General features: G+C 36.0%; 1 protein-coding gene across 4 annotated transcripts in view; it reads left to right on the top strand.

Moving 5' to 3' along the window:
• Window positions 1-21,339, top strand: part of SSBP2 (single stranded DNA binding protein 2) — a 188,100-nt gene that overhangs the window by 116,933 nt on the left and 49,828 nt on the right. For 3 of the 4 annotated variants that reach the window (XM_062600326.1, XM_062600324.1, XM_062600329.1), the window contains one exon: window positions 10,733-10,822. The exons of the other annotated variant lie outside the window; for it this stretch is intronic. In XM_062600326.1, the coding sequence (XP_062456310.1) occupies window positions 10,733-10,822 (90 nt within the window). The remainder of the gene's footprint in view (window positions 1-10,732; window positions 10,823-21,339) is intronic. 4 annotated transcript variants of the gene reach the window in all.

The raw sequence follows: 21,339 nt of genomic DNA on the forward strand, positions 1-21,339 counted from the left end.
TTTGTAGTTTGTGTTTTAGTAGGAGTTATTAGGAGTAATGCATGTCAAGATAGGAGGGTCCAAACAAGAATCCCTTCCTTAACGAGAGGAGCAGCTTCGTGATCTAAATTCAGCTCTTTCTGAAATAGCATTTCTTCTTCTGTCTGTATACTTTCTTTTTAACTTAAAATCCAATCTGTGTGGAGAAGGAATTATTGAAGTTTTTTTTTCTGAACGTGTGCAGATGATGCCAGGACTGCTGAATCATCCCCTGGCAACCTGGGAATAACCCCAACCTCTCTAATTTCCTTTTCATATTCAGAAGTCACTCTTTCAACCTACTTTTCCCACATAATAACTGATAGCGTGTTTGTTCTTTTATGTTTCGTAACTTGGAGAATATATAGAGATCTAGAGAAATTTTAATGTAACCATTATTTTTGACTATTTTTAAAAGCATAAAAAGCATTTGAATATTGTGTGGAGTGCAGTGGGATGAAAATTGGAATGCATAGCATGACACTTAAAATCTTTGAAAAATAAAATGTATTTAATAATTGTATTAATTAGATGATTTAAAGACACTATGCCAAATAGCTTAATTAAAAGTGAAGTTTAGGCTATAAGTTAGGTTTCGCTAGCATAATTGTACCAAGTCTTTCTTGGTACAGAGAATTGTCTGTAGAGCATCATCAGAGAACAGAATGGAGCATGTTCATGTTTGGAGCAAGAAGAAAAAACTAGCAATAATTAACCAGCTTTGTGCACTGTATTGTGGCTTAAACACAGTGATAGCCAAAGTGTTACTCAAAACTCATAGGTGGATAAGCTAAGTACCCGTAAAAATTAGTTTTAGATATCTGCCTTTGACCTGATTGGAGAATGGAAGCAAAATGATTGGTCACCATTTAAAATTATTTGGAATAATGATTTCACGAGTGTGTTTGAGTGTGTGCATATTAAAAATGCATTTAAAAAGGACCAATAGGTCACTTTTTGCAGTCATTTTATCATGACCATAAGAGCTATTGAAAAAAAATACTGAGAAAAGATACAGAAGCAATTTTGTATTTCAGCAATTTTAAATGTAAAATTAATGTTTCTGATCTTAAAAGGCAGATGAAAAAAATCAGTGCAATGCATGTAATATTTGTCACATAATATGTGTTAAATAATTTCTTCTAGCGGTTTTCTGTTAACAGCATTTTAAGAGAAGTATCTTCAAACTGTATTCAAATTCCTAATGATTGAGAAGGTGGTGGGTTAAAACTGTGGTCTGCAATGTCAGTTATTCAACAAAGACGTGATCTGGAGGTGCAGCTTGGAAAAATATCACATTGAGTATTTTGTGGTTGTTAAGCCAGCAGACCAAAGCAATCTTGGTCTCCAAGGAATCTGGAGGAGGGGTGTAAGTGTCACTTCTGGAAAGAAGTCATTTCATTGAAATATCACTGCAACTCGGCTCCAAGCTGCAACAACACCGTGTGTGTCCTCAAGTGCCTTTAACTTGTCGGTAACATGGTTATTACTGATGAATCTGATAATACTGTTGCGTCCTAACAGAAGTGCAACGTAAGGCAGTTGGCTAACATTTAGTACTTTGATGCTCTACCTAGATATACGTTATTAAGTAACGGAGCACTTGGAATTAAGCTGAAATAAATGCCCTTCTTCAGTAGCAAATTGTCTGGAAACACTGTTTGAAGTATTATACTTCTTTTTTGTATCTTCATAAGGAAATAGAAAAAGCCAAATATTCAGCTTTTAAGTATAGCTCTGTTGTTTTGAAGTAGGAAATAGGCAATGATTTGGTAGACTTTAACGCATAAGTTATTTTTGCACTTTTCCTCATTTTTACGAAACTGAACATTCTGTGGATACCTTTGTGTAGTGGTTATTTTTAATAACTTCCAGTGAACAACAGTTTATTTTTAAGAAGATCTTTTCTTTATAGCCATACTTCAGAGAAATCCTTCAGTGGGAATATAAATAATCCAAGGGAAGAAGAGCTAAGAGAAAGAATTGAAATGTCGTCTTTGGACGAGAGTTTGAAATCCTTCCATTCATTCATTCATAGCAAAGGTTTCCTTAGAAAAGCATTCTGTTTTACTTATCTGTATTTCCAAACTAATTTGTGTATTGTTTATCACTTATAATAATGTTTAAGAGTAAACAGAACTACAATTTCAAAATCCAAGTCAAACTGTAAGGAGTTGCAATTTGATAAAAATGGAGAAGTTACAAGAGTAGCATTTTGAACCCTTATAGTTACACTTTCCAGATTATTACTGCCAGGTGAATGCCTTTCTATTACAGAACAGAAGTTAAACATTTTAGGTAAATACATATGAGTGAACCTGTACCAAAGATTTAGTTAGGTTTTGTGAGCCAGATTTTTCAAAGGGCTTGCTTGTATGAAACGGTGAATCTACCTTTTGGGGCAAGATCTTCAACTGTAAATAGACCATGGCTACTCATTGCAAATCTAGATGTGTTTCTTGCATGTACAAATGAATGTCCAAAGGATCTACAGAAGGAATAATAATTTATTGCCAGTTTCTTAAAGACAATTTGTTCGGAGTGGTGAGAAGTTCTATGTTCTATTTTAAAGAAAATGAGAAGGTTTATAGTGGTGAATTAATGTACTTTTTAGTAGTCATCCTCTGATTTGTGGTAGGTAGAAAATAATGAAGCACTATTACTGTAACTTGCTAATACCTTAGAAATACTTGGTAAGTTACAGGTTGAAGTGTTTGCAAAAGGAAATTTGCTGATCTTGTTCTAATATTGACTACAGTATGTCTGGCAGTTTGAAGCTGTCAATGGACAGAAATCAAGCCCACAGTAAATGAGATTGGAAATACTAATCATTGATCATTTCCCTCCCCCTCAAACAAAAAAAGATTTAAATTTCCTAATCATGAACTTGAAAAAAAGAGACTTATCCCGCAGACTTATCCTATGTCTTTTGGGGGAAAAAAAGGACAAATTTTTGAAAGTTCTAAAGAAGACAGCATATTTGTGTCAGAAATATTCTGTATAATGTACTTAACGTGTACCTTAGTATGTACTTAACACGTACTTTTTGCATCTCTGTCTGTTCAGTTGGGTTTTTTTGTTTGCTTGCATAAAGCTGGAGAACGCATGAAATGCTGTGAATTAGAAGATATTCTTTAAAACAATCAGTAGTAAGTAGGTAACAGGGAATAAGTAGTCAGATTTTTGATGTATTATACATATCCATCCTATCATAACACAGCAATCGGTGCTTAACTCAAAAAATGTTGGAAAAGGAGGGTGTGAGAAAGTTATAACAAAAGACAGTGGGCTTTTGGATTGTGTTTTGCTCTTACATTGTGGTGCATGAGAGGCTAGTCACGGCTGAACATGGTGGCTCCGCTAGCCTTCTCTTCCTATATTTATTTACTCTGCTCTTAATTGTTGTCTCTAGAGGTGATGAATTAAGCAATACTGATTTGGAAAAATACTTGACTTTCGTATGAACTTACTTGTATATTCATCTCAGGTATATTCATATCAGGTGACTAGCAGAGTCCTACTTATACTTGGTTATCAATATGAATTTTAAGCGTGGGGTTCAAGGAGCTATCTACTAGAAATAAAGTACATTCTGCTTTTCCTGTCAACAATACGCTGCTGTCATCAGTGTTTCAAACTGAGTACCCACAGCAGTTGTTCCCCTGTGCTCTCCTACGCACCACTCCTTACGGGTCTCTGCTTTTATCAAGGTATTTGAGAAAAGCAAGACGAGATCAAGCCACCCGCAGTGCCAAGGCTACTGTTTCCTGTGCTAAACAGAATTTCCCCTCTTGGTGCTCTGTCCACTGTCTGTCTGTAGATACCCATTACCCTGCTTTTGACTTAAATTGTGAACGTCTCTGTCAAGGATCATTTCTTTGTTCTACATTTCTTTGTTCTTTGCCTACAAAGCGGAGGCCAGCGAGGTCCTAGTCTATCACTGGGTAGCCCTGCTTACCAGGATACTTAGGAATAACAACAGCAGCACGTAAAACAAGCGGGTAGGTTGTACTGGGAAATGAAGTTACAACACAGGCTTAAAAGGAGTTCATGTTCCTTGTTTGATTTGCGCGAATTAGCTGTGTATTAATGTCACATGAACATAAACAAAACTATGGTGGAATATCGAAACATTGCTTCTGTTAACTGAATTGATGGTATTAATGTCCTCCCTGTGAGAATTCTTTTAGTCTGGTTACTGTGTATTTTGTTTGTATATGTTCATATGACAAAGTTGTAGTAATATTTTTATAACATCATTTGAAAAAGACATCTAAATTCATTTAGGTTATAAAGCTCAGTGATTTAAAAAAAAATTGGTTTATTTATTACATTATCAAAATGATCCTTAATACTAGGTTAAGCACCAGTTGTATCTACATTTGAGTGCTTGAGCTTAAGGAGTGAATTATGTCTTAGTCACATTAATGTTTAGATGAAATGTAAAATGATACTGCATATATAATACAGCTGGCTCTCTGGATTTATCTACAGTAGATTTGTTATGAAAATACCACTTTTGATGAAAAAATCTGAATTTGAGAGAAACTGATTTAAGTGTTTTTATTTCCGAAGATCTTACCAAAATTCCCATGACCTAACATCTCTCTGAAGCAGGATTCAGAAAGAGGAAAGAAAGCTGAAGTATGTTAAGCATTACTTAACAGTACTTCGAAGTATATAGACAGCTTTGTCTGCTTCTCATTCAAAACCAGATGTGAAATTTAGGAAAAATCAAAGAATAGCTTTCAAATTTACTGTTAAAGTGAACAGCGTCTCTGAAAAGGAGTATAAGTAGTAGGAGTGCTGACTCCATAGAATATTTTCAGTAGATGCTGCTAACATCTCAGTGTTCTGAGATCTGTAATAAACACAGAGTTTCTTGGGCTTTTTTGTTGGTTGGTTTTTCCTTGACCTTGACTTCATAAAATTTGTGCGTACAATTTATTAATACAGATTGCAACCTATTTTACAATTGGATATTTTTGATCAGTTCATTCAGTTTGTAGAACCTTCACAAAAGCAGGTTAGGAGTTTTTTCTTCCAGAATGCCATCTAAACCACATTTGTGCTACAAAATGTTACTAGGATGTAAAATTTTACGTAGTCCTACTGATACTGGTAATTCACTTTAATATGTTCACCTTGAGCTGCCTTCACTAATGTCATGTGTTCATGGTGCATCGTATTCTCAGTGTACCAAGCTATATAGCAAAACTATGATTTTACCCTAGTATTAGGGGGATAAGTACCACCCGACAGAGGCTCTGTCAGCTAGAAAGCCACAGATGGGAATATCAACAGGCTATTGTTCCCAGAAATATAAAAAAGAAGCATGGCTCCAGGTGATTGTAAAATATTCTCAGTCACACTTCACTTGTGTATGCTATGTGATATGAGATAATGTGCAGGTTGTTGTATCCAGTGTGCAAATAGCTAGAGGAAACATCTTTAAAAGAAAAAAAAGGTCTCTTTAGCTGTTTTAGGCCCTTCATACAGAAAGAATCCCTTTTGGGGGTGGGGGGAGTGAATAAAACTAGCTCACTTGACAACAACGGCGATCATCTATGCCTTATCAGGTCCAGGTCCACACCTCCTTCAAGCCAGAGGTGTTGATGCTGCCACTTCTCCTGACACTATTGCCGTGTTCTCAATGGTCCCTCTTGATCTCTGATGCCAGTTTTAGTGTCATTGAATCTTTGACAGATGATGAGGGAATTGAGTTGGAAAGAATGGCTGGAGATCTGCCTCATATGTGAGGTCCAGCTTCTCACACCCATTTTAAATAGACGTTTAAAAAATTGGAGATTGCCTTTTTGCAGAAAAAAATAGTAACACCTGTTAAACTTCTTTGTCTGAGTAAAAATAAGGAAGTCTTTCTCTAAACAAAATACTTCAAATGCCCAGATTAGTGAAAGAGCCAAAGTAGGATTTTTATGGATGAACTCAAGTCCTTCGTAAAATATTTTGATCACATAAGAATTCTGTCACAACCAGTTGTTGTGATAGCTTCAGAAAATGACCTGTGTATTGCAAGTTGCTCTGCAGATTTTTATATGTGGTTGCAATATTTGCATATACTAAATTAATTGAATAACTAACCTATTTGTATTTTTATTTGTTATTTATTTTATAATTTCTTACAAAATTGAACCTTGGCTATTAGCAGCTAGTGATCAGAGAGTAGTTTTGTTTTTTTGATATAAGGATCTGTTTTTGCATTGTCTGGGGTTGCTTGGGTCACTTAATAAAAGTCCTTGATAGTTTATATTCAAGTAGACCATTTTAATTAACAATTGTAAAGAGATACCTCAGTATTTTAGATACAAAATCAAATAAAGTTTTCCATTTTTAAGGAGGTGAAATCTTGTATGAAGCGATTAAACAATTTAAATTTTCCTATTTCATCTTTTTATAAAAAGCAAGGGAAGCAAATTGCAAATATTTGAAATGTCAAACTAATGGAAATATGAATGATGAACAACTTGTAATGCATGCGAAAAGAAGCTATGGTTTGCAGTGGGACTGTGAAAGGAGAACTGAATAATTCATCAGAATAGACTAAATAAGAATATTTCAGTGCAGCTGTTGCAGGTTTGTTTATTGATCTACCTAGCATTAGTTTTAAAAACGTTCATCTTACAGTGTAGACTAGAAAACATCATCTACCTAAAATGCTGAAGGTGCTTTATTTCTCTTCCCGAGACTTCATTGCCCATTGGGGAAAAAATCCCAAACCTGCAAACATGAAAACAGAAATAAACCCAATACATTACGTAATGAAAGATAGAAATTGTAGCTTCACTAACACTTAAGACTAAGTTGTTGTGGGTTGCCCACAACAGCAAAATTCTTACAATTATGAAAGCGATGCTTAATCACCGCTGTTTAGCCAGTTGGGGCAAAACAGGCTTACTGTTGTGGCAATTGAGACTTGGTATGGTTCTGTCCTGCTTCCCTCCGCAGGAGACGTAGATGAGAGGTGATTCTACATATGTCTGTAAACTAAACAATGTAATTAAGTCTCAAATAATTTGGGCTAATTAAAATGAACAGTACCTCCCTGAAACATCATCGTCTGCAATCAAAAAATGACCAACATCAATAGAATAAATTACTTCCAATTTTAGTAACTAGCATGAAGCAAAGAACAGGTTCCCTTCTAATTACAGTCCCTTCTCCAGAAACAGTAGAACTGAGATTAATTAAATAAGTCAGTCTGGATCACTTGCAGTGATTCCACAAGATCCTGCTTTACTTCTCCTTTCATCACCACAAAGAATTCCCTTTGGCCAACCTTGGTGCTACCCCTGTGTGATAGGGCTGTTCAGATCTCAGCTTCAGAGCAGCTCTTCAAAATGGCACTTCAGTGCTCAGGCTTTCTGAGGAGGCCGCAGAAGCTGTCCAGCCCCATCTGTTTGCTTCGTCAGGCACCTCTTTACATCATCTCAGTTATTAAAGTTACACAAAAACTGTTCCTCCTAAAACTCGTTTGCTTTAGAGCCATAGCCCCTTCATAGGAATTGATAATGGCAGCATCTCCTAAAGTAATACATGTCTTGACATCTAGAAATGTGTGAGATGATAGAATTAGATTCATTCATTACTGTCTTTAGATCTGGAGACGAAGAGGTGTTCTGCATGACTTCCGCTATTACAGCAGCCATTTTAGCAGGCCATGAGAGTTGCTGCAATTCCGTCAGGTTCACTGAAGAATGAGGCTGGATTCCTCTGGTATCATTACTAAGTCACATTTTAAAAAACTGTTATCAAAATATATTTCAAAAATATTGAGACTTAATTACCAAAATTTTATCTGTAGGCATCTTTTAAAATAAAGCCTTGTTTGGAAGGTTTAGTGGCCAACAGAAATCTTACAAATACAGTAATGTTCTTCTGCCTCCCCCTCCACTTTGGAATAATAATCTTCTCCTTCTTGCCTCTCTTTCTTTACTGTTAAGTATGTTTAACCATTTTTCTTTTACTTTGTTCTGTTCTGTCCTTTTTGAAGTGATCTGTGAAGTGTGGAAAACAGGAGTGAGCTCTGCTGGGGCAGATCCCCTTATGCCCATAGGAACACCATATTGCGAGAAGTCCCTCTCCCTCTCTTACAAATATTATTTCATAACCTGCAGAGTCTGGCTGAGGCACCAGCTGAGAAGGACATCTGAGAACCATTTCTCATTGGGCATTAAGACACTCTGACATGCATTAATGCCTGATATAATCTAGTTTCAATAGCGTGAGCAAGTATGTGGTACTTGGGGTGGGAGGCTTCTGAAAACTGGTCATGTATCAAAGGAGATGCTACTTAGTTCTTTTTTTGTGTAATCTCTCCATTTACATATGTATCTGACTTAATACTGTTGAGATATATTTGTCCAGCAATTTGTTTTAGTGTCTTCAAACACTTATATACTGTAACATCAACTGTGCTGAATGTGCTACAGTGCTTCACAGGTGAGCACCAGGTCATGCAGATGCAGCTGAGGAGGCGTAGGGACAAGAAGGCATTAGGATGCAAGGAGGGGTTATGTTGCACTTAGGTTCATCATTATTAGTGCCTCTTTAATGGCCTGTTCCCTCTTAGTCTGAGACTGTACTGCAGAGTATTTTGGACATTTAAGGTACTCAAACTTTTAAAATCACTGATTTTCTCCATCAGTGATGTTACTGTTGTCATTCTTTATCTAGAAAACCTTTATATCTGGAAGCAGGATACAACATACTTCACTCATACTGTTTCTGCATCTGTTTGTGATTTTGCTTGACATCCTGATCTGATGCTGTTTCACCAAGTCCATTTTTTGCCTAAAAAGCCTCCAGACTTGCTCATCCACTGTCCTTTGGAAATGTAGCTATTCTGAAAGTAATTGGTAGATAGACACAGAAGCTATATAAAAGAGAAGATAACAAAATTATGTTGTATTTCAAGAGTTATTTCTCTGCATTTACACCACTTTCTTATTTTCCACTCTGTCTGGAAGTCTTAAGTCAGTGCCACAGATCTGAGAGAAGGACCAGAGATATTCCATCCAGTAGTATGCTTTCCCATGCAGTCAAGCTCCATGATACTCCAGTCCCATGAATGTCAGGCAGTGCTCACGGAATAGGCATTACTGGCAGATAACCATCCTTATTTGCTGCAGCTTTACAGAATGGCTTCATTCATTTATGGTAGTCCCTTACAAAAAGGTATTATGATTCAAATGTGGTTGCTACCTCCAAATCATGTGACTGTCTTTTTCTGTCAATTGCAATTATATAATATTTTAACACTGATCCTAAAAAACAGATCTTTGCATAAATAAGAATGTCCTTTATTACACTAATAATATCTGCTTTCTAGTGAATCAAATGCTCAAAATCAGTTCTGAAGGCAGTACTTTTTACAATCTTCATAGTTTTATAGTGCGCTCTGGACTTTCGCTTTAAAAGAACATACAGTGTAGATGCTAAATATATTACCGATAGTTGTTCAAAAATTTGATTCTAAAGCACGGTTTAAACCATTGAAAAATCTGTGGTAATTAACTGAATATTTCCTTTCTGCTGGGTTTAAAGAGGTCAATCCGTCTTTGTGCCAGTTTTCAAATCTTTCCAGTATTATTCTTTAATTTCCTAGACAGTGTGCCAAACACCTGGGAATATAATTTACAGATCGGCATCTTTTGGATAGCAAGCGTGAGAGTACAATGAAGTGATCAGTTAATGAACATAAGTCATTCATATTCTGTAGGGCAGATATTGGCAGATCATTAGTGAACTGCAAGTGTCTCTCTTTGCATTGTACGTGCATGAATACTTTCACAAATATTATAAGTCTTTATACGTCGTTCAGCCTTATGCCCAAACCAAAGCATACTGCAGGAAGGAAGGCTGCTAGAAATTAAAAGTAATTGAGGTTCCAATACCTGGCAACAATAACAGTTTGGCTTCCCTTTTTGTGATGATCTCCTGCTTATAAATTGCCAGAAGCAATATTCTTTACTTGCTTATTCCAACTGAAGGATTTGCAAAGGTAACTAATTTCATCCTCTGATTCACTTCTTAGAAATCCCTTTTTCTTTTCCTTTCCAAAAATGTAACCTGAATTCTTCTAATTTGTCATGGTGGTTATTTTGGGGGTTGGTGGAATCATGAGCATTACCCACAGAATCGTGAGCATTCCTTCTTGTACTGCTTGTAACAGAACTTTGTTATGAAGCTCAATATAATTCTGCAAAAATATTACAGTATGCTGAAATAATCTTTAAAGTGCTTGGAAATTGCTGGTAAAATGCATAAATTAATTCCTTTATCCTACATATATATTGATCTGCATGTGTGGGGATGTTTGTACTCACATATTAAAAGCAAAAGGGTGCAAGTTACATACTCATTTTTGTGTGTATATAGACATACATTCTCAGATATAGTTTTTTAGTCAGTCGAGATCTATCTAATCGATACATGTCTGTATATCCATGCAATCTCTAGCATCCTCTCCCTCAATGTGTACTTATGATCTTTAATAAATCGTTACGCTTGTATAAAATAAGACTAAACATTATACAGTTTTCGTTTACCTTTAGATGAAACAATAATATTATACCATATCCAGAGAATTGCTTTCTGCATTTTGGTCACAGCAGGCTTTTGGGGGTTTTTTTGGTGGGGGGTTTTGTGCCTACCATGCAATGACAAAGGTTTATTTTCCCTTTGTTCTTTTCAGAGTGCTGCAGCAGCTCCCAGTCCAGTGCTAGGAAACATTCCCCCAGGAGATGGCATGCCAGTAGGTCCTGTACCACCGGGTTTTTTTCAGGTATTCAGAAAAATTATGATTATAGGAATTTTAGGATAGAAAAATCCTCCGTAATACTGTTTAAAAGTCTGTAGAAAAGGTCCTGTTCTAAACTATATGTCACTATATGGTACAATACTTGAGAATTATTTTTTAACAAAAGTAAATAGATGGAAAGGAAGGAAGCTCTTTGACTAACAAGCATTCCATTTGTGAAATAGAACGGCACAACTCATTTCAAAATTTCAGGAATACGAAGTAGTGCCAGTTTATAATTTGAGCTTGAAAATAATTTTATAACAATTTCTTATGATAAAATATTAGAATTGCATTGGTACTTTAAAGTAAGAATTTTGTTGGTCATGTTTAGCTCTGTGGTAGAGCCACAAAACAGATTTTTAAGATACTCAAATTCAGTAGGAATTAGTTGACAACTAAGAATATTCTACTGAGCCTCTATTTTCCCAACTCCAAAGTCTGAAAACAATGCAAGGATTTAGAGCATGCATTGCCTCTCATAAGGTCATAAATGGAATTAAATACCCTGTTGACACTTTGGACATGAGCAGTACAGAGAACTAGGATGCAAAAAATCGCAATTTATAGTGCAAGGCCAGACTAACAATTTTAGACCAAGATTGGATTGCTCATGTGAGTGAGCTTGTATCTCCACTGGATCAAAGCTCAGTTCTCTATCTGTTCACTGGCAAACTGTTGCTGTTCAGCATTAGGTGTGAACGCTCTAGAATTGAAACAGTTCTTCAAGATGGGGCAAAACAGGTATTTCCACTTCACATACTTGGTCTCATGATATGAAAGAAAAAAAATCCAGGTTTCCAGATAGAAATGGGAGGAGAAGATCTTGACAGGAAGCTTTTGTTCCATGAAAACCAGGCCTTGAAATCCAGGTTGATACAGAGTAGCATCTTTTTCCTTCTTCCATGAGATACATAGACAAAAGAGAAGTAGATTTCATCAGAAATAAAGAGATATTTTACTGTCTTACATCTTTACAGTTCTTTGCTCTTTTAACAAAATGGTGAATATAAAAAAATGGCAGGATATTTTAGCTCTCTGGAAAATTATCAGTAGTCTCTGTTTTATGTGTCTGTTTTGAATGTGAGTGACAACAGATTATTTGCATAGTGTTCCTTTTCCCACAGTCACAGAGCAAAAGCATGCTATATGCAGTATTGATACTTACCTAGAGAAATCCTGAACCTGGCATGAACATGCTGTTTCCTCGATTGACTCAAAAGCTGAGGCAAGGTTTTAAATATGTGAATTAAAGATATTTTGCAAGTGAAGCACAAAATATCATATAGCTGCCAGTCATAATATCTTCAGAAATTGGTAGAAGTAATTGTTTTATTTCTGATTTTCCTGGTTTGAACTGTTGGCTAGGTAGGGTTTTTTTAAACATTTTTTTCTTAATTTGTGATACCATGTAAATATTTTACTTTTTCTTACTTTAACTACCCATTCTAGCCATACTGTCAAAAGAAAGAGAATTTAAAGTTTACTTTTATTTTCTTAAAGGAAAATAAAGAAGGGAAAGTGCAAAGGAAGGATAAGTATGTGAGTGTGGAGGAGAGAATAAGTATTTTAAAGGTTTTGCAGAAGAAGGGTATGGAAGTTTTGTTTTTTAGCTGCATAAGCACCGAAACACTTCTATCTGTTCTAAATGCTGAGAGAGGTAAGAAAGACAAGATTTCTTTCCTAAGACTGTGGGGACAATAGGAAAAATTTCTATGTTGTTAAAGATCCCTCCATAGGGAAAAATCTTTCCTTTTGTATTCTGCTGAAGTTTCCATTCTCTTCCCAAAAAAACCTCCCAGTACCAGCTTTATACCTCAGGAAAAAAAAAAAAAAAAAAAAAAAAAGAGAGCGAGATCGTTGTTTATCAGTATCTGAATTCAGTCTTATTCAAAGCTGTATGGACTGTCTGCTCTTTTTCCAAGGGCTAGGATTGAAAATAAACTGAGGAAAATCCATTTTCACTGTAAGACAGTTGGTAACATTAATCAGAACGATAATGAACTCAACAATATCTCTGATGAATCTTCTACAAGACAAGTTCCAAGAACTGACCTGCACAGTCCAATTAGTTTGGACTCCTCCAGAGATTACCATTCACCTATTCTTAAAACTGCTGAGTCCTTGTCATCATGTATTTCTGTAACACACAAGACTCATTTTGTGTCCCTTGTAGTTGATAAGAGTTCTACTTTCTTCAGTCGAACAGCCTAGTTAACAAAACAAATGTTTTTCAAGAGGTGATTCATTTTCTCTGTAGTTTTTGTCTGTTTAAGAATATGTACAAAGAAATAACGTTTTAGTTAAGAAATCCAACTGTAAGATTGATGGCAAATACACTGATATGATTGGGAGCAATCCCAACAAAAGGGAGCTAAGCCAAAATGAAGGCAGGTTCATATCAGCGTCCTGAAACTATAAGGTGTGTAGAAAGCATGTATGTACAGACATCCAATGATAATGTCTGTAGTGCTGGAGAGAGTGTCTTTTAGTCAAGAAGCAGCTAATATCTATTTGTAGTGCCTTCAGAGCTCTGTCTTGCCAAAGTCAGTTTATCTGAGGTCAAGAAAATAAATTTGCAGACATCAGCCCTGAATGTGAACCTTGAAAACTGAGGGGCATCATCTGTTTCCTTAAAACCTAGGTGAAAAGACAAGCAAGAAAGAGATGATCACAGGCAAAGCTTACTACTTCTTTAATAGATGCTTTCTTTCTAGTACATCCTAACTAGTAAATCAGTTTCTATATACTCTTCTGCACTTACACAGATCCTGACTGATCACCAGAGTAACCAAATCACAGAAAACACATTCATCTGTGCATACTGAAGAACTACAGTCCCTCCTCTATCAGTTACCAGTCTTCTTTTACTGAGGGACAGAAATGTACGCTTGGACTTGTCACAGACTTCTAGATTGTGAAAGTGAGCAATTGTGTTTTCTTGAGTCAGAAAACTATAAAAACGGTGGTAGAATGGTATTTCTATCTCTATTTAATTCTCACTAAGACTTTCCATTATAGAAACAGCTCAGCATTTTGCAACCTAAAGTTTATCAGTAGGATCATCCTGAAATTCGTAAATTTGCCTTTCATTGCATTCAAGAAAATGTTTGGATTAGCTCAAGTTGAAAGCTATCAAAAACCACTACCTTCCAGCTCTGCTTGGCTAACTCAGAATTGACAGAGTTGCTTCTAATCACCAATTCAGGGAATGGCAGTAATTTAGATGGGGACTGTACTGGAAACCAAGAAAGGTTACACAAGTTCCATTTTTTTTGGAGCTGTTGACCATTGCTGTTAATTCTGTGTCCTTCAAAAGTATTTTCTTTCTTTAAAGGACCTACTTCACTAGTATAATACACCCACATAGGCAAAATCTGGAAGTAGCATGATTTCTCAGAATCTACCAAAAGCTTTACCCTGCTCTTTGTAAAATGAGGTATTTGTGCATATGCAGTAGACGACTGCCATTGACATTAAGCAGCAGTCTCTGTAGTTTTATGTCTGGTCCACAGAGGTGGCGTTTTGAAGCCAATAGTTGTATATCTATTGTATCCCTGTATTTGTATTCCTGTATTTTAAGTCAGATGATGGTGTTCAACACTACAATACTGAAGGTCAAAAATGTAAAGACTTACGATGATATAATGAAAGGGAGGTAGTATAGTTGTGTGTAACTATTGTTATTAAGTAGGCTTTTTAAAAAAATGGTTTAAAGTGTTTGAAAATTAGATTTGTGAACTCAAGAGGTTTTTTTTTGTTTTTTTTTTTTTGTTTTTTTTTTTTTTGTTTTTTTAGGAAGTGTCTCAGTTTCATTTCAGTAAGCATCATTGTGCTTATTACAATGTAACTTCTAATTTCTTTGCTAGATTTTTTGTGTACATATAACATCGTTTCCCTTCAGTACATGGGACAGGCGGTACTCTGGAAATAAAATGGGGCATCTGCTCCATAGAGTAACTGAGTCTGCTCCTGCTTCATTTGCTGCAAAACTGAATGCTCAGAACTGCAGGAAGAGAGAATAGAATGGTTTTCTGATATACGGCTATTAAATCCCGAGTAGGAGGACCAAAACAAATTTTAGAGTTGACTTTGTATCAGACTCATATATTGAGACATTGGGTCAAATGAGGCTCAGTGGCTGGGATGTCTGGACGATTAGCGCATCTGACAATAAGTTGCTTTGTTAGAAAAAGTGCCTCAGAGAAGGAAAATTGTTAGGAACTAGAGTGCTGGACTGCACTTTAAAAAAACCTAGGCATGGTTCTTTCCAAAATTTCCCACATTTTTCCTTTATCCAAAGTCCTTCTATTTTTTCTTGTTTCTCCACCTATAAAAAGGAAATTCATAAGGGAAAATCCTTTAAAAAGATTATGAATTACTTGGACAATAGAAATCAGAAGCCTATCTTAGATTCCATAAGGATAAGATGACTATACACATACCTGAAATTCTCATCTAAAATAATCTTGCTTCCAGTCAGAGTCTTGGAAATAGATCATCTTTTGCCACTTTTCCTCTCTTAACCACATTATTATATTGAGGAGCTATACTGTATATGGAACTACAATGTGAGGAAAGCACTTAGCTACGATGTTAATAGAATAAAATCATTTAGGACATCTTCTGTGCCATTTTTAAGCCTATGAATTGGTCATTTGTAATTTTCTTGGTATGGCTACCCACAGAGAGCAGCACAATCTAGGCTTTATTGCTGTTGTCGGAGCTCTATCTAATACAGAAAGATAGATGCAGGAATGAAGTAGCATGTACTAATTATTTACCTTTAGGTTTAAACATTAGAAGTTGTATATAACGTCAGCAGCCAAAGTTTTATACAAGGCTATAATAAAGTCATCTAAGATGGGGTAAACTCATCCTCTTCTGATGAAAAGGGATTAGGTCATAGAATTCAAAAAGGCTACGATTTTACCAACCAAGCTTATTTCCAGTTTTTGATCCAAGAATGGCTTTTCTCACGAGAGTTAGTTCTGTACAATACAGAAGTGGTATTTTAAAAAGTTCTATTAGATACAGGCATAGGGAGATCTTCAAAGTATTAAGTATGAGTCTCACTCCGGTCTTCATTGGGACAATGAGATCTGAAGAAATTCATACTTACCTGTCATGATATGGCATGAATTATAAAATAATGACATGACCATTTAGAAGCATTGTCATGGAAATTTTGAAGTCCAGGTGCACCTCTGTTCCGTGATAGATGCCAGTGTACCCATTTGAAGTGCAAGAATTGCATTCAGGTGTGTACTAGCACTCTTCAGGTAGTACAGTGCTAGTCCATTTCCATCTATCTCTGTTGATCTTCAAATGATCTAAAAAAATTCAAGAAACATTAAATTTGTCTTCTCACAAAATATTCCTATGTCTCTTTGTTTCTATTATTAAAGTAAATAAACAAAGGCCAGAGGAAGGTTTTGGAGCTTGCATTCAGTGAAGTATTTTGAATTTTTAAAAAGCATGAGAAGCATTGATTTCATGGGGTTTTATTTGCCTTTTAGTTATTTTTTCAAACTAAATATAAAGTTCTATGTTGTAGTCCAGTAGAATCCACTATCTTTCTCTAAGTTAGTGAAAATTTGCACTGCTGAAAAGCTAGTCAAAGTTGCTTGATTTTACAGTGCAATTATGAGAAACATTTAAATGCATATTTAATTAAAACCCAGTTATCTTCACCTCTTTTATTACTTGTCTGACCAAAACTTTGCCATGTTTGCATTTATATAAAAGAACCTTTCTTTTTTTTAAAGGCACTCAGGCAGATAACAACACTGAGTTTGTACTTAACTCACCTGGGAGACACTGCTGTGTAGTTAACTCATCAAATGCCAACTGAGATTTGGAGGAAACAGGTTGTTCAAAATTCACAGTTCACTTTAGCTTGGTAGATTTTCTTAACATTAAATTCTACCATTAACTACACCTTTTGCACATACAAGTGAAGTGGGGTTTTTTGAAATCCATTAGTGTTTCATGTCAAATTTGTTAACATTTGATTTAATTAAGCTTACCACTAAACCTTATTCTTAAGCAGCATATATAATCTAAAGAAATTGCTATGCAGTTTGCTTCATTCACTGATTTGTGATAACCAGAAATACTTGGATAGGCATGGGAAAAATGTGTTGACAGAATTGAAATACAAATGTTACATATTGCTCTTACATAAAGAGGAAAAAAAAAAACCTCCACAAACCTCAACCCACCAAAGGAATATAAGGCTGTCATGCCATCTAGTGGCAATTGTTCATTCTCAGATTAGCTCAATCCATATTATGCTAATGTATTATTTTTAGCCTTGTTGTGCTTTAGTAGAGCTGACCTAATGCTCTAGTAGAGCATTCTTACAGTAAGACAGATGAGCAAAAAGAACTTTTCCATTTCTCTTCCTGCCTAGCATTACTGTTGTCTATAAAAAAACAGAGTTTAAATAGCACTTAAGTAGTGAAAATAACCAAAATAGATTAGTGAATTAAAAATCAATATCAACACACACCTCTTTGCATTTCAAAACAGAAATAGTGAACTATTTATATATAAAAAATGTTTTTGTAAGCTTCTGTGGAAGGATATAAAATGTCTGTTCTTTTTTTAAAGTCATTGATCGCTGAAGTCTCCTAAATAAATACAGATGGTACCTTTACATCTCTTCTGATTCCAAGACAGCTGAGGGTGAAACTAGCCCATTTACAGGTTCACTCAGTCCTGGCAATCACTTAATCTAGTTCACATGTGTTAGTCTCCTAGAAACTATTCTACTGGCTAGGGAGCTGCTGGGTACACGAGCCGCTCTGTCAGCTCCCTGCCGCTCACGGAGCATCCTCCCAAATTGCTAATTTCCACAAGCATCCGACGGAAAGGAATATGAGGAGCGAGAAGTGCTCCAGTGCCCCTTTGAAGCCATTCTGAAGTCTCTGTGCTGTTTCCGTGACTTGTCTACTGAGGGATTGTTGTTTGTACAAGAAGTTGGTAGCTAAATTCTGGTAGCTAAATTACACGACTAAAGTTAAATGATATAGACACCACTCAGATTGATCTTTGCAGCTCAATAGTGTGTATTTACAGTGATTTTGGAAATATTTTGCTTCTTTTTAAACTACTCTGAGCTGTTTTAACTGTTGTCTTCCTCTAATCCTCGTGTAGTTTCCTGGTTTTCCCGGGCATTACCATTTTTTTATCCCCATCTGATTTTTCTTTCAAGCAGCCACACTTAGCTGAACAATGGCAGCATCCTGCTTAGTCACTTATCTTTCATTACTGGTCTTCATGTTTTCCCCACTTTTGCAGCATTGCCTGTCTGCTTAGCCTTCCTGAGAACAATTATAAACTTGTTCGCAGGAAACAATTTATGGGTGGTCATTGGGAAATCTGTATTCTCCTTGATGCAAAATCTGCAGTCTGCCTTCTTTTTGGTAAAGACTGAAAGAAGCAGCTGTTTCATATTTTTTAATTTTGAATCATGGAAATCTCAAATTTCTAGTAAAATTTACCCATGACAGAGATGAAACTGTATTTGATAGCAGAAGGCCTTCATTTTTGCTTGGGAAAGCAAGGAGATACTTATTATTCAGACTGTAGAGATAGTCTCAAGTTTCTCTTGCAAAATTAAAAAGCTACTGTGCTATATTTTTTGCTAAAATACAAATGTACAAATCATTACAAATGAACTGGCACATGACTGCAGAATTAGCTACACGTGCTATGTGCTCACACCTATGCTAAATTCCGGACAGTGGAGCAGGTGAGGTAAGCATAGGTGCAAAAAGTGAAACGTTAAAGAATTGCATCCTGAGTGGAGCAGATACAGTGAAGTCCCAGAAGTTTTGAAAAGCATCATGTTACTGTAAACAAATGAAGCATCATCAAAGCTGCAAATACAGCTTCTAAGTAAAGCTAGCAGCTTTGGTAGGCCTTGAAAGGCTTTGAAAATGTGAACGTGGACTTTGAAGAGGATTTCTTCCGCCCTTCTCTCCGCCTCCTCTCCCCCTGGGTCTATATAATTAATGCTAGTAAAGAGAAATTTATTGTACCTTTGGAATCTCCATTGTTCGTAAATGCATCCACCTCGGTACTGCAGACTTACACCCACGGGGAATGCTCAAGTGCGCAAAAATGTTTGTGCATACAGTTCTTCACAGAATTGGGGTCTGCGCAGTTTTGCCCTTGACAGTATTGCATTATAGTATAAAATACTTCAATAATTAATTTGACTTCTGAGACTGAGTGGGAGGGGATTGGCATCTAAAGAGATCTGTGAGTAGTTTGTATTTGTTCCTCTTTTTTCTTTCATTTTCGCTAAATAACAGAAATAAAGTCAACTTTAAGAAGATAAAGGTGCCTGACATCTGCTGGCTTTGATAATTCTATCCTGCAGTTGTGGTAATGGTTTTACTGCTCATAACTGTTAGAACAAATTAAAACTGCTCAGCTTGAGTAGCTGAATAAGCTTGGAGCCCGCACTTCCCCCGCCTCGCCTTGCACGCGCACAGGCTCGAGCAGCCGCTCGAGTGCAGCGCAGCGCAGCGCAGCGAAGGCGAGCGAGGGCTGCGACTGGGGATGAATCCCGCACCTGCCGGGGGGGGCTGTTCTCTTCTTCCAGAACCCAGTCCGGAAAATCGGTTTGTCCCCTGTGATGTGCTGACCGTGCACCAAAACTGGCCTTATAGTTAACTTCTGGAGTGTGCTAAAAGGCAGGGGGAGGGTTTGTCGTTTATATATGTTTCCTTCTGTTGAGGTTAATTCAGTTCCTGTCATAGTTTGACTGTTAGTCTTTACATGAGCCGCATGTGCTTGGTTTTTAAACCAGCATCTTTGGAAGAAGATAAGGTATTTAGCTTCACAATAATGTATTTATTAAATATAACAGCAGTAATTATTTTTAACAAACCCTAGTTTGTCATTTACAAAGTTTTTCTAAAAAATCAATCATATGTCGTAGTCCGGGGTGACTAGAAGGACTGCTGAATTTGAGAAAATATTTCCTCATACTTAGTGAGTTGTGTGTAAAGTGGCTGAATTATAAAATATGGTTTATTTTTTTAAAAAGGGTGATACTTCCTGACCTTCCAGTTTTAGGTTTAATAAGGCTTGAAGAGATTAGTTCTATTTTCTGTAGTATTTTAATTTAATAAAAATAAAAATTGAAATTATTAACCTGGTTTAAAATACTTGTATTTCATAGCTTTTTTAGATTTGTGCTGCTTTTGAAATCTCTTTTAAATATCATAAGCATAATTTAGCCTCTTTCTCTCCTACTTGCTAAATCTTTGTGAGCATGAGATAATGGTATTCCCCACAAAGGGACACGGATTCAATAACAGTACAATTCCTAAAGATCATATATCAGCCAAAAGAGTGTTACATACTTTCTCAAATTTCTGGAGAAGAGGCCTGGCTAGCAGGAAGATCCTTCTCCTGAAATCACGGAGGGATGTTTAGCTAGGGATAAAGGGATTTTTGAGAGATTTTTTTGAGGTTTTGTTTTTCATTTGTGTACAGAGTATTGTATACTCTCTCTTCTCTTCTAGAAGTCCTATTCCTAGCATTGGAGTATTCCTTCATGTTGTAGAACAAGTCTAGTATTTCTTGTTGAGGGATAAAGCATTCATTTCAATTGAAGGGATAGTATTATTCAGGTTATGATTTTTGAAATCTTAAATGGTGGCAACACAGAGGTCTGTGAAGCCTTTTCAATCCTTTTTTTTTTAATTTTAATTGTGCCCTACGCTCTAAATCAAATAAAATCTCTTACTGTTGTCATTTATAGGTTGCCAGACCATGTCAGGCAGCTCTTAGAAAACCATAAATACAGAAATGATTTTTATAGGGATCTTCATCTGAAGTGCAAAGAAGTACTTGTTCATGAAAATGGGTTTGCTCACCAGAAAAGGCCAACGTAAAGAGAAATGCTTCATTTCTTTGTGCTGAAAATCTAACACAAACAGTTTTATGTGAAATCATGTAGCTGAGAAACAGATCATTTGATTTATATACTTGTAGATTACAAGATAGGCAGTAAAATATTTGGTAAAGTATAAAACAGAGACCTCTAACATCCTAACAGCCTTTCGTGGGGTGAAGGAGGACAAGAGCGATTATATAATTAACAGTGAAATGCAATTGAATAGAAAAGTAATTTTTGTTAAGCATTGATGATAGCCTGTCTGAGCTTCATAGAAGATAAGTTACATGTTTATGCTTATCAGCAAACTGTGCCAGCACAAATGTGTCATTTTGAGAGCTAAATTAGTTTAGTGATGGTTAGAATTAAAATGTGTTAATCAAGAGTGTCTTATACACTGTGGGTGACCAGGATTGCTGATGGAGATGTCCACAGAAAAGAGAAGAAACTAAATAAATGAAAATATATGAATTATAAATACTTGGATAAATTCAGTTTGCACATATTTTATCGTTCATCACTGTACTCCTTAAGACCAAAAAACATTTCCTGGCTAATGGAAGCACTTACACCAATAGTAGCT

Source organism: Rhea pennata, chromosome Z (genome assembly GCF_028389875.1).
Source record: "Rhea pennata isolate bPtePen1 chromosome Z, bPtePen1.pri, whole genome shotgun sequence".
Lineage (NCBI taxonomy): Eukaryota > Metazoa > Chordata > Aves > Rheiformes > Rheidae > Rhea > Rhea pennata.